This window comes from Leptinotarsa decemlineata, unplaced genomic scaffold (genome assembly GCF_025532065.1).
Source record: "Leptinotarsa decemlineata unplaced genomic scaffold, Ldec_3_MD MMD2_tig00026347_RagTag_RagTag, whole genome shotgun sequence".
Classification (NCBI taxonomy): Eukaryota; Metazoa; Arthropoda; class Insecta; order Coleoptera; family Chrysomelidae; genus Leptinotarsa; species Leptinotarsa decemlineata.
The window spans coordinates 4,371,963-4,383,698 of NW_027412698.1; the positions used below are offsets into that span (position 1 = coordinate 4,371,963).

Below are 11,736 nucleotides of genomic sequence, written 5' to 3' on the forward strand. Positions count from 1 at the left end.
CTTTTAATTGAGGTAAGTCATATACCATCTTAAAGGGTAGTTACCTGGCTACAGTTTCTTGATTCAGTTCTTGTTTTCCAATAATTAGTTAAAAAGTTATTTGTAGTTTTCATGATGGTGGTCTCTTTGCACCAAAAAAGGGTTTTACTTTGCACCACCCAAAATTGTGGTGCAAAGTATCCACGAATTGTGTTTCTGCAAATATGATTTCGCTTTTTATTGAAATAAAGTGAAACCCAATTTTTTTTTTAATTGTTGCAGAAATGGTGAGACACTATCAAAGGGTTCCTGGATCCCGTAAATATCGGGATTATACTCCCGAAACCTTGCATTGCTGCCTTGAAGCCATTGCAAACGGTGAAGTTACACTGCGAGAGGCTGAAGATGTTTTTGGTATTCCTAAACGGACCATCTGCAACAAACTGAAAAAACAGCATTGTTTGAAGCCCGGTCGACCTACAGTTTTTTCCGAAGAAGAAGAATTGGCAGTTGTAGAATGCATCATTCGCCTGGGTGATTTTGAATTTCCATTGGGTCAAAAAGATCTACGAATGATCATGAGGGATTACTTGAGAAAGAAAAGTGTACAAATTAGACAGTTTGTTAATAACACTCCAGGAGAAGAATGGGCTAAACATTTTTTAACCCGCCATCCACGTCTTTCAGTCCGTTTTGCTGAGAACATTAAACGAAGTAGAGCAGGTGTCACACAAGTAATCCTGACAAATTTCGTTAACAATTTAAGAACCGTGCTCCAAGGAGTTGAGCCATGTAACATCTGGAATTATGACGAATCCAACCTAACAGATGATCCAGGGAAGAAGAAAGTGATCACCAAAAGAGGTGTAAAATACCCTGAAATCATAAGAAACTCGTCAAAATCTAGCATCTCACTTATGTTTGCAGGGAACGCTGTGGGTGTTCTCCTCCCACCTTTTGTTGTATATAAGTCAACCAACATGTGGTCTACCTGGGTTGAAAATGGGCCACCTGGCTGCCGATATTCAAATTCAACAAGTGGCTGGTTTGACGGGCAAACTTTTGAGGAGTGGTTTAAAACACTCATGCTACCAACCTTGAAAAAACAAACAGGCACGAAGGTAATGATAGGTGACAATCTCTCGTCACATATTTCTGCCGAGGTTCTTGGTCTGTGTGAGGAAAACGACATTAGGTTTGTGTGCCTTCCACCCAATAGTACACACCTCACACAGCCACTCGACGTTGCCTTCTTTCGGCCTTTAAAAGTGGCATGGCGGAAAATTTTAGGATCATGGAAAGAGACAGAGGCTGGCCGTCGATGCCCTGTGTTACCCAAACAGGAATTTCCACGACTTTTAAAGGAGTTATTAAATACAATACAACCGAAACAAGCGGACAATTTGGTTTCTGGTTTTGAGAAGTGTGGAATTTATCCTACAGATCCCGCGCCTCTTATTGCGAGGCTACCTTCTGTGCTGCACAGATAGGCTTTGGAAGATTCTTTCATTCAAAAACTCCAAAACTTGAGAGAAAACGTTATTGGAGGGAAGAAGGGAGGCAGGAAGCGAAAAATGACAAAAGAACCAGGGCAGAGTATCTTAGTAGAAGATATAGATGGTTCTCAGCCAAGTACTAGTGCCCCCACCCAAGGCAAGCCAAAGACTAAAAATCGTAAGCTCCAAGCTGAAAAGAATCCTTCCAATGAAGGGGACCCAGACGAGGGAGGCCTTGCAGCAGATTCTTCGGACGATGATATGGAAACTTACTTTGATAAAGAAATGCAACAACTGGACGAGGATAATAAAGCTACAGCAGTCTTCGAAGGCCAAAAAACCATACAATCACTTCTGCAGCTAAGCGATTGTTCGAGAGTAGTTGGAGAGTACGTTATTTTTCAGTACGAAGGGTCCTATTTTCCAGGAAAAATATTAAAGATTAATGATGACGGTGCCCAAATCAGTGCCATGCAAAAGTCACTAAAATCGTGGAAGTGGCCTATCAAACCAGACATCATGGACTATAAATGGGAAGATGTAGTTGGCCATATTGATCCTCCACAACTAATTTCAAAAAGGGGGTTCTATTCTGTTTCCGCGTTGACGAAGATTGGGTGGTTATAGGTAATTGGAAAATAACTAGGTAGATACCTACCTACGTGATAATGTTTTATCCGAAAGACCCTAAGTACCTAGCTACCTGCGTTGAGATGTAAAATTTATTGGTTTTGATTTGTGTTTTCTACTTGTGGTTTCTACTAATTTGTAAGAACTTATAGTTCCTTGTTCAATTTTATTAAGCATTTACACGATGAAAAATGTTTCTTCGTGCATTATTTTCACTTTAATGAAATATTTTTGTAAGAATTTTTTCTATGTTTCTTGAATAAAGTTTATTAATGCCATGTTACCCTCATGAACATATTTCTTTGCACCAACAATCCTAAAACATTCAGAAACTATTGAAAAGTGCTAGTGGTGCAAAGTCACCTCAAACCGTAGGTAACATTGCACCAAAAATTAAGAAAAAAGAATAATAATATTACGACACTGCGGGCAAAATTTTAGTAGATGACTCTCTTTATTAACAATCCAGAAACACGAAAAAAATTACAGTGAACATTTCCTTGAGTAATTGCAGCAGCTACGCTAACAAATTGCTACGAAACTCTAAAAAATGGTGCAAAATAACCCCAGATTACGGTAACACTAGAGAAAACAGAACTGGCAAATGCAAACTGATAGAAACTGCCACAATGAAGAAGCTTGATAAGGCTCCATGTGTTCTGCACTTGATAACCATAATAATGTGGTTGGTGTTCGCTGGAAGGATATCAATATTGTCACATTTATCGTCGGCTTACTTTCAAAACCTCCTAAGTCTGATTTTTGGTGTTTACAAGGTTTTGATACAAATATATTTAAAATATCATTGTTTACCATCCTGCAAAAGCTCCTAAGTCCTGAGTGATGATAGCGACATCTATTGGACGATAGTGAAACCTTCTATGTCGTTGCGTTACAATGTCATGCGCCAAAAGCTTTTAAGTCTGCGTTTTGAATTCGGCCATCGTTGTTCAAGAAAGTGCCTGCGATTTTCAACCGAATAGTGTCTTAAATTCTACTAAATAATAAAGAAAGTGAGTTTTCATTGATATATAAGGTGAGTAATTCATAATTAACTTTTATATGTTCATCATTAGATTTTGAGTTGCTGAATTTGACCAGGTTTGTTGGAAACCGACTTAAGAGGTTTTGATTTACACTGCTCTATGACAAAATGTTCCCGAAAAGTAGACTTATGCGGTTTTGATTACTGTCTACCTGGTAATTTTTTAATTTAATTTTCACTTCTTTTTCCTTTATTTTAAGATGTACTAATGATGAATCACCTTCCTCAAGTATTGATGATACTTCGAATCCATTATTGGAAATTAATAAAATAAATAACAATGATGCCCTAGTAATGAATAAAAACGATGAGAGTGAACCCGAAAATTGCAATGAACTCCAGAAGAAAATAGATGAAGCTATAAAAGTATTATTTGATAATCGTGGAGACCAAAAGGATGAATTATTAAATGATGAAATATTTCTAATAGGAGATCAAGTGAATGGTGAGTATTTTATTTATTTTCACTGATCAATTTCATCAATAAGAATAAATTATAGGAACCACATTGACTGAACTTTCCAATACCAAGCAAGAAATTGCTAAAAGGAACAATGTGCAAGGTGAACCAGAGCGACATGATATTGATATTGCCGAGGCTGGTCCTTCAGGCACCTTTATGGACAACAAGAAGCGATGTGAAAATGATCAAAATTATGTACCAGATAAGAGTGGTTCAGAAAGTGAGTATGAAGAGAGCGAAGATGAATATCTTAATATGAGTGAACAATTAAGGAAGGAAATGGGTGCGGGAGAACAAGAAAACAATGAAATGTTAGTCGAGAACATTGAAGAAAATATGCAACCCAAAAGAAAAAGAAAACAAAAAGCTGACACACGGTGTAGGAAGAGGCAGGAGTGTAAGACCAAACGTCAAAAGGGAGAAAAATATGATGGGTTTAGAAAAAACCCTGAGGGAAAATGGACCATCGATGTAGCAAAACCACCTCGTGAGTTCAAACCTTTCTGTAATTGTAAGATTTCGGTAATATCAAAGAAAATACAATCTAGAGTTTTCACAGATGAAGATAGGCAGCACATTTTCAAAAATTTTCGGCACGATATGACCTGGCCTGAAAAGAAAATTTACGTTTCAAGTCTTGTAGACATTGTTTCTCCAAAAGATATGAAAAACCGAATCAATGAGACTTCAAGACGTTCCAAGACATTTGTATGCCATTTGAAGAAAAATGGTATTCGCGTAAGAGTGTGTCAGGTTATGTTTATTAATACTTTAAACCTGGGAACTTGATCTTTGCATAACTGGGTATCTTCAAGTGAGGATTGCAACGAACATCTGAACAATGATGAAATTATTTCCCCTAGCAGGAATAGGATCAACACTAGACATGAAGCGGACAGAATCGGATTAAGGCAATTTTTCATGGAATTGCCAAAAATGGAATCTCACTATTGTAGAGTTTCATCGACTAAGAAAAATTTGGAGCCGATTTGGCAAAGCAAAGCTGCATTGTATAGAAGTTATGTTGAGTATTGCAAAGACAAAAGTATTAAGGCTCTTTCCCTAAAGACTTTTCAAGAAGAGTTTGCATTAAATAATTTAGGTTTATATTCTCCCAAAAAAGATCAATGTGACCTTTGTGTCTCATATAAGGCTGGAAACGTCGATGATCAGGTATACAATCGCCACATTTCTAAAAAAGATAGAGCACGTGATGAAAAATCATTAGATAAAAATAATGCTCGGCTTGTTTTCACGATGGATTTTCAATCAATTCTTCTTTGTCCAATGCTTAAGGCATCAAAAATTTATTATAAAAAAAAAATTGTGGTTCATAACTTTACCTTGTTTAATCTCATAACAAGTGATGCATATTGTTTCTTGGGGCACGAAGCTGAAGGAAGAGTAACATCAAATGAATTCGCAACAATTTTGTACAATTTTATCCAATCTAATGTATCAGAAGGAGAAGAAATTATTTTGTATAGTGATGGATGTACCGCACAAAATAAAAATGCCACTTTGTCAAACGCACTTTTGCATCTAGCGATAGACAAGCGCATAGTTATCACGCAAAAGTACTTGGTAAGTGGCCACACGCAGATGGAGTGCGATAGCATGCACTTCACAATCGAACGAAAAATTCGGAATAGAGAAATTTACTCGCCTGCTGAGTATATTGCCGCTTGTAAAACGGCTCGTTTGAATCCAAGGCCATATCAAGTTGAATATTTGAGCCACAGATATTTCAAAAATTTTTCTGCGCTGAAGTACCACACTTCAATTCGTCCAGGATATAAAACAGGAGATCCGACTGTAAATGATTTGTGTGCCATACAATACAGACCTGATGGAAAGCTCTACTACAAATTGAATTTTGACGATGATTGGATGGCATTGGAAAAGAGATTGAGTAGAAAAAGTCAAGGGATAGGTAATTAGTTTTTTAAATATTTTCATGTTTTTTATTTACCTTTCCAATTGACTTGATGTTTTGTTTCATTTTATTCACTTTTCTGTCTGTTTTTAGTTTTATTATGAAACAATTATTGAAACAAATAAAACCTACTAAGTCTCTATCATGTTCTGTTATATTTGTTGCAAAACCTTCTATGTCTAGTTGAAAACTATATTATTGTAATTTTTAGTAAATATTTGTGTGCACAAGTCAAAACCAACTATAAGTTCCATCATTGCCGAGGTCAATCCCAACAACAACATTCAGTGTTTTGGTAGGTAAATCAGAGAAAGATTAAATTGTTTTCATTAAACTTATTCCGAGACCGGTCTTATCTTTTATTCACATTTACTAGAGAAAATAATTTCAAATAATGTCATCTAGTGTAGAAAGTGTTTCAGAAGATGTGTCAGTTACCAGAAAACGAAAAGGTGTCAGGAATCCTGAAAGTTACAAAGTTAATAGAATTAAATTGGCTAGACTTCATGGAAAATCATACACAAATTACAAAGGAGACACTGTGGAAAAATCCTCAACAGGTGATCCATGCTCGTAAGTGCCTTTTTATCTTCATACTTTCCATTTGTCTGCTTGTTTTTCAACAAAGAAGCTTAAATTTGTAAACATAAATGTTTAATTACGATCGTTATGAGCATTACATAGCTAGTTACTCATTTTTCTCACATTTGAGCTCTATTTTATTTTATTATTATATTCTATTTTTATTTTATTTATTATTATTTTTTTTCAGGTGCAAAATGAAATGTTTTGACAAATTCACTGAAAACGAACTAAGATCAATTCTTGACAGAAATTCAAATTTCCAAACCAAAAATGAACAAGATTTGCACTTGCAGTCTCTCATTGATGTATACTCAGTTCGGAAAAGGAGATCTAGGTTTAAGTCACCTACACCAACTGATGGTGGTCAAGCCAATGAAGAAAGCTCTAGACCTAGTCATTCTGTTCAACATACAAGGTCCTACAAGTTTCATGTTATGGTCGGGGAAGAGAGGAAACAGGTTTGCAAGCAAGCTTTCTTGAGTATTAATGCTGTTGGTGAAAAGAGAATAAGGAGACTTCAAGGAAATGCTTCTAGGGGTGAAAATCCTGTTGATCGGAGGGGACAACAAACAAACCGTAAGACTTTTCCCTTGGAATTTGTAGAGACTGTCAAGGATCACATCAGATCATTCCCTCTGAAAGTAAGCCACTATGCCTCTAAAGAAATAAAATATTTAGATGCAAGACTTGACATTAAAAAAATGCACACAATGTTCCTGGAGGCAAACCCAGGATCTGAGGTAAAATACAGCTTTTATTACAAAGTGTACAAAGAACACTTCAATTATCGCTTTGGAAGACCTCAAATTGATACGTGTTGCGAATGTGAACGGCTGAATAACAGAATAAAAAATCCTCAACTAAATGAAACAGCAAGAAGAGTAGCACAAGCACAGATGGAAGTACACAAAAGAAGGTCAAACAATTTTTACAAGTCCATTCGTGACGTAACTGAGTATTGCAAGCTTCATGATAATGCAATGATTTTGTGCTTCGATTATATGCAAAATGTATCTTTACCGAACATTCCTGTTCAAGAAACCTATTATCTTAGGCAATTATCAGTTTTTCCATTTGGGGTACATGATAATAAGAATGACAAAGCTACCTTCTACCTGTACCATGAAGGTATTGCTCAAAAAGGAGCCAACGAGGTATGTTCATTTTTAATGAAATATATCAATGACAACATACCTCCTCATGTTGATGAGCTGTACCTCTACAGTGACAACTGCACAGGACAGAACAAAAACCACACGATGATTCGATTTCTAATGAGCTTGACAGACACAGGTCGATTCAAAAAAGTTTTGTTCAGATTACCTATCAGAGGACATTCATATCTCCCATGTGACAGGGACTTTGGGTTGATAAAGAAGAAAATGAATAAAATTGATCGATATTATTCCACTAACGAAGTCATGGAAATCTTTTTGACAGCTACACAACAAGGAAAGTTCTATGTGGATCTGATTGGGACCCAAGACATTGTTGATTTCGCAAAATGGTGGCCGCTGGTTTACAAGAAGACTACCAGTTCAGAGGAAACCAAAGTTCAAAAAAGAGGAAAAAAAGAATTCTTTCAAGTCTCAGCTTATCACCAATTCAAGTTTGAGAGTTCACAGGTGGGAGTAGTTGTAACAAACGAGTACATTGATGGGTTGAACGAAAAAACCTTCAAGCTAAAAACCTTCCCAAATGAAATAGCTCAAATTCCAACAACGAAGGCTTACACTGGAAAAAGACCAATAAAAGGAGAGAAGATTGAAGACTTGAAGAAATTGATGCAGTATGTCCCAGAAGAGCATAAGGACTTTTATTCAGGACTCCTTCAATGGCCCACAAAATAGAAGTCAGTCAAAGTTCTGTGGGGAAGTTGATTTTTTTTTTAATAATTAAATTGTTTTGAAAGAATAACAACCAGTGAGTTTCTATTTTTTTAAATATTGTTACTAAATAAAAATAAAAAAAAGATTTTGTCTTGATTTTGATAAGCAATTTTGTCTTTTTATTTCAGTTAATCTAATACAAATCTACCAACAATGTTCACTTATTTATGAAAGGCCTCATGTCAAGTGATTTCAAAGGCCTGTAAAAAGGTAATGGTACAAAATATGATGACAAACTTTACACCAGGAAATGCCTTTTTATCATAGGTATCATATAAAGTAATTAGAAAAAAATGAAAAAAATACTTTAAAAAGTTGTGCGGTTTTTTTCGTTTCCTGAAACGTTTACTTTTGGTGACATGAGGCCTTTCAAAAATAAGCGATTCATTTATTGCCTAAGTCCCAAGGGGTCATCAACGACCCACTGAAAAACCAAAAAGATAGCATTTTTTAAAGTTTTTTTCTGAGTCATTTCTGACGTTCCTTGAACTGAAAAAGTTATCAGAATAACCAATTTTGGAAAAAAATAGTTCTGGGCCTTAATGGGTTAAGACATGCGAGTTATTGATTTGAGACCGTCGATAAGAAAAGGCGGCAAATTATGGGAGTGTATTCATCTAATCCTGATGAATTGGAAAAACAGATGGCCAATATACAGATTTGCATTGATGCAATTGATACATGGTAGATATTGGAGTAGAAATTGAGTAACGAAGTATGAATCCCAGTTAAACAAAATAATTGAAGCTGAATTCCAAATATATTTTCTCATAGAAAAACTTATATAACAATGCAACTCATTCTCGAAAATTTCCTATAATCAAAATAGAATGAAAATCAACTCTGCATAAATATTCAAGATAGAAAGCACAATTGACCAACATTGTTCAAGTTTAATGTTTTCCTGAAAAAGAATAAAAAACAGTAACAGTAAGACAGTATTCCTGTCTAAATAAAACAAATATTCCTGTTTCCTCGAATACAACTGCAAGAACAAATTTTCCTCCAAAGTTGGACCGGTAATGAAAATCAAAACGCTTCCCAGCTATATTACCTTCGTAAAAATGTGAACATGAAATATTAAAAATAATTTCTGACATCTAGTCCTAACTACATGATAAATATTAGAGGAGATACTGAAGTAACTTAAAAAATGTTGGAGAATTAAACTACGGGTAACTCATTTTTGAAAATTTGCTATGATCAAAAGGTAATGAAAATCAACTCTGCATAAACATTCAAAAAAGAAAGCACCATTGACCAAAATTGTTCAACTATAAAAACTATAAAACAGAAAAAAAAACAATAAAACAATATTCCTGTAACAATAAAAGACATATTCCTGTTTCCTCCAATATACCTGTAAGAAAGTATTTTTTTCAAATGCTGAGCTGGTAAAATGAAAATCAAAACACTTCCCAGCTATATTACCTTCGTCAAAATGTGAACCTAAAATATAGAGAAAAAAATGTGTGAATAAAAACATCAGTTAATCTTAGCCTTGATCGGTTTTTGTCATTTTTGTGGTTTTGGTTTCTATTGAACATGATTGAAAATGCATGTTTGCATGTTTAATACATAATATCAACTAATAAAAGATCATTTAACCAAAATTATTCCATTGTAAAAAAAAATTTACCATATACGCTACACCTTTATAAACATCAACATAAGGGTCATTATCGTAATCAGGTAAGGATATTCACATAAACTGGTTATGGTTTTTCTGTAACATGGTTGAAAATGCATCTAAATTACATAATAACAAGTAATAAAAGATATTTCAACCAAAATTATTTGATTGTAAAAAATATGAAGATTTTCATCTCCAAACTATGTCAAGAACATAAATTGCTCAACTATTAATAGAAATGCTTCAGGGATTAATTGGAGATTACTGAATATAATCCAAAGTAACTGCAAAGTGAGGTTCAAGAGATGATGAAAATCAACTCTGCATAAACATTCAAGAAAGAAAGAAAGCCCCTTTAACCAAAATTCTGGGAATATAAAGAAGTCATGAAAGCAAAACTTTTTGTGAATCAAAACAACAGAACATACAGCAAGAAAATAATGCAACCAATGCGTTAAAAAAATAATGAAAGAATTTCATCCATCAGATTTTTTTCCTATAACCGAACTATTTCGAAGATCGCACCAAAGAGGAACAATTATAAATCGATTTCAAAACTTCTAATACCTTGATAATTTCCCGGCAGAGAGCAACATCTTCGGCGAGGTGACTAAGCTTGACATTGACATCCAGTCCTAACTACATAGTAAATTTTGAAGAAGATACTGAAGTAAGAAATGATTGAAATCCCACTTCAACAAAAAATTGAAGCGCAGACTTCCATATATTGTCCCCCTTGGAGTAGTTATTCATAGAAAAACTTTTGCAATGTCGAAGTATTCAACTACATGCATCTCATTTTCGAAAATTTGCCATCACCAAGAAATAATGAAAATCAACTCTGAAAGCAGGACAAGTGACATCACTTACTGTTTCCTCAAGTATGCTTTATAAACATTCAAGAAAGACAGTACCATTATGACAAAATTTGTTCAAGTGTATGGTTTTCCTGAAAGAGAATAAACTACAACAATAAAACAATATTCCTGTAACAATAAAACAAATTTCCTGTGTATGTATGATTTTCCTGAAAGAGAATAAACTACAACAATAAAACAATATTCCTGTAACAATAAAACAAATTTCCTGTTTCCTCCAATACACCTGTAAGAAAGTGTTTTTCTCCAATGCTGAGCTGGTGAAATGAAAATCAAAACACTTCCCAGCTATATTACCTCCTTCAAAATGTGAACATAATGTATTGAAATAATTTTGTGAATGAAAACATTTAAAGCTAATTTAAGCCCTGTTTGGTTTTTTGTTGTTTTTATGGTTATGGATTTTATGAAACATGATTGAAAATGCATGTTTCATAATATCAACTGATGAAATATCATTCAACCAAAATTATTTGATGATAAATTGAGAAGACACTACTACTATTCCACAATATTTCACAAACTTCATTTTTTCTCTTTTCAGCTTCCCAGGTTGACTCTTGCACTTGAGATGGCTTTGGTAGCGTTTCAGCTGCCTTTTTCATAGAGCAGGACTCTGAAAAAAATATATAAGGTCTTAGACGCCAATTTCAGTCAATACAGTTAAACTAAACATACATGCTACTATTATTTTCACTACTATGTTCAATAATTTTCTGTGGAAATTATAAATTATTATTATTGTGACGCATCACATCATATCTCAAATAAGTATGGGAAAATAGATTCACTAAATTGATCAAAATGAATGCCAGTATCAATCTAGCTATTTTGAAACTGGTATACGTTTGTTCAAAAGTAATTGACAAATAAGAGTACATCATTACCACTGGCAGAGCGAAGCCTCAATTGAAGCTATTCAAGAATAAGCAAATACATGGGTTATCCCTTCAAAATTGAAAACTGAGGTTTATCAAAGCACCTGGGCTGAAGTGGAAAATTGAAGGTTCATCATGGACTGACAGGATGGTGTATTTAACACCTTAGTCTACCGCGGTCGCGTTATGGGTATAGAAATAGAGATTGCTGACACAAGGTGCAGGTCCTGTCGCGAGGCGTCTGAGACCTTAATGCACTTGCTATCAGCATGTCCAGCATATGCGGTCTCGGCGTATATTCATCAACATAACGCGGCCCTAAGA

General features: G+C 34.7%; 3 protein-coding genes across 3 annotated transcripts; all 3 read left to right on the top strand.

Annotated features, from left to right (window-relative positions):
• The first annotated feature begins 263 nt into the window (after positions 1 to 263).
• Positions 264 to 1,469, top strand: LOC141486234 (uncharacterized). Its single transcript, XM_074183966.1, has one exon. The coding sequence runs from the start codon at positions 264 to 266 to the stop codon at positions 1,467 to 1,469; it is 1,206 nt and encodes a 401-aa protein (XP_074040067.1).
• Positions 1,470 to 3,376: 1,907 nt separating this feature from the next.
• On the top strand, positions 3,377 to 4,815 carry LOC141486251 (uncharacterized). Its single transcript, XM_074183992.1, has 2 exons — positions 3,377 to 3,595; positions 3,651 to 4,815. The coding sequence occupies exons 1-2, from the start codon at positions 3,445 to 3,447 to the stop codon at positions 4,400 to 4,402; spliced, it is 903 nt and encodes a 300-aa protein (XP_074040093.1). The 5' UTR covers positions 3,377 to 3,444; the 3' UTR covers positions 4,403 to 4,815.
• A 998-nt stretch (positions 4,816 to 5,813) lies between these two features.
• On the top strand, positions 5,814 to 7,984 carry LOC141486235 (uncharacterized). The gene is made up of 2 exons (XM_074183967.1): positions 5,814 to 6,122; positions 6,322 to 7,984. Exons 1-2 carry the CDS (start codon positions 5,944 to 5,946, stop codon positions 7,982 to 7,984), a joined length of 1,842 nt encoding a protein of 613 aa, XP_074040068.1. The 5' UTR covers positions 5,814 to 5,943.
• Positions 7,985 to 11,736: the final 3,752 nt, after the last annotated feature.

Coding starts and splice junctions, on each gene's coding strand:
- LOC141486234 (XM_074183966.1), top strand. CDS start 264: ATGGTGAGACACTATCAAAGGGTTCCTGGATCCCGTAAATATCGGGAT.
- LOC141486251 (XM_074183992.1), top strand. CDS start 3,445: ATGAATAAAAACGATGAGAGTGAACCCGAAAATTGCAATGAACTCCAG. Junction 3,596..3,650: donor AATAGGAGATCAAGTGAATG/GTGAGTATTTTA, acceptor AATAAATTATAG/GAACCACATTGACTGAACTT.
- LOC141486235 (XM_074183967.1), top strand. CDS start 5,944: ATGTCATCTAGTGTAGAAAGTGTTTCAGAAGATGTGTCAGTTACCAGA. Junction 6,123..6,321: donor TCAACAGGTGATCCATGCTC/GTAAGTGCCTTT, acceptor ATTTTTTTTCAG/GTGCAAAATGAAATGTTTTG.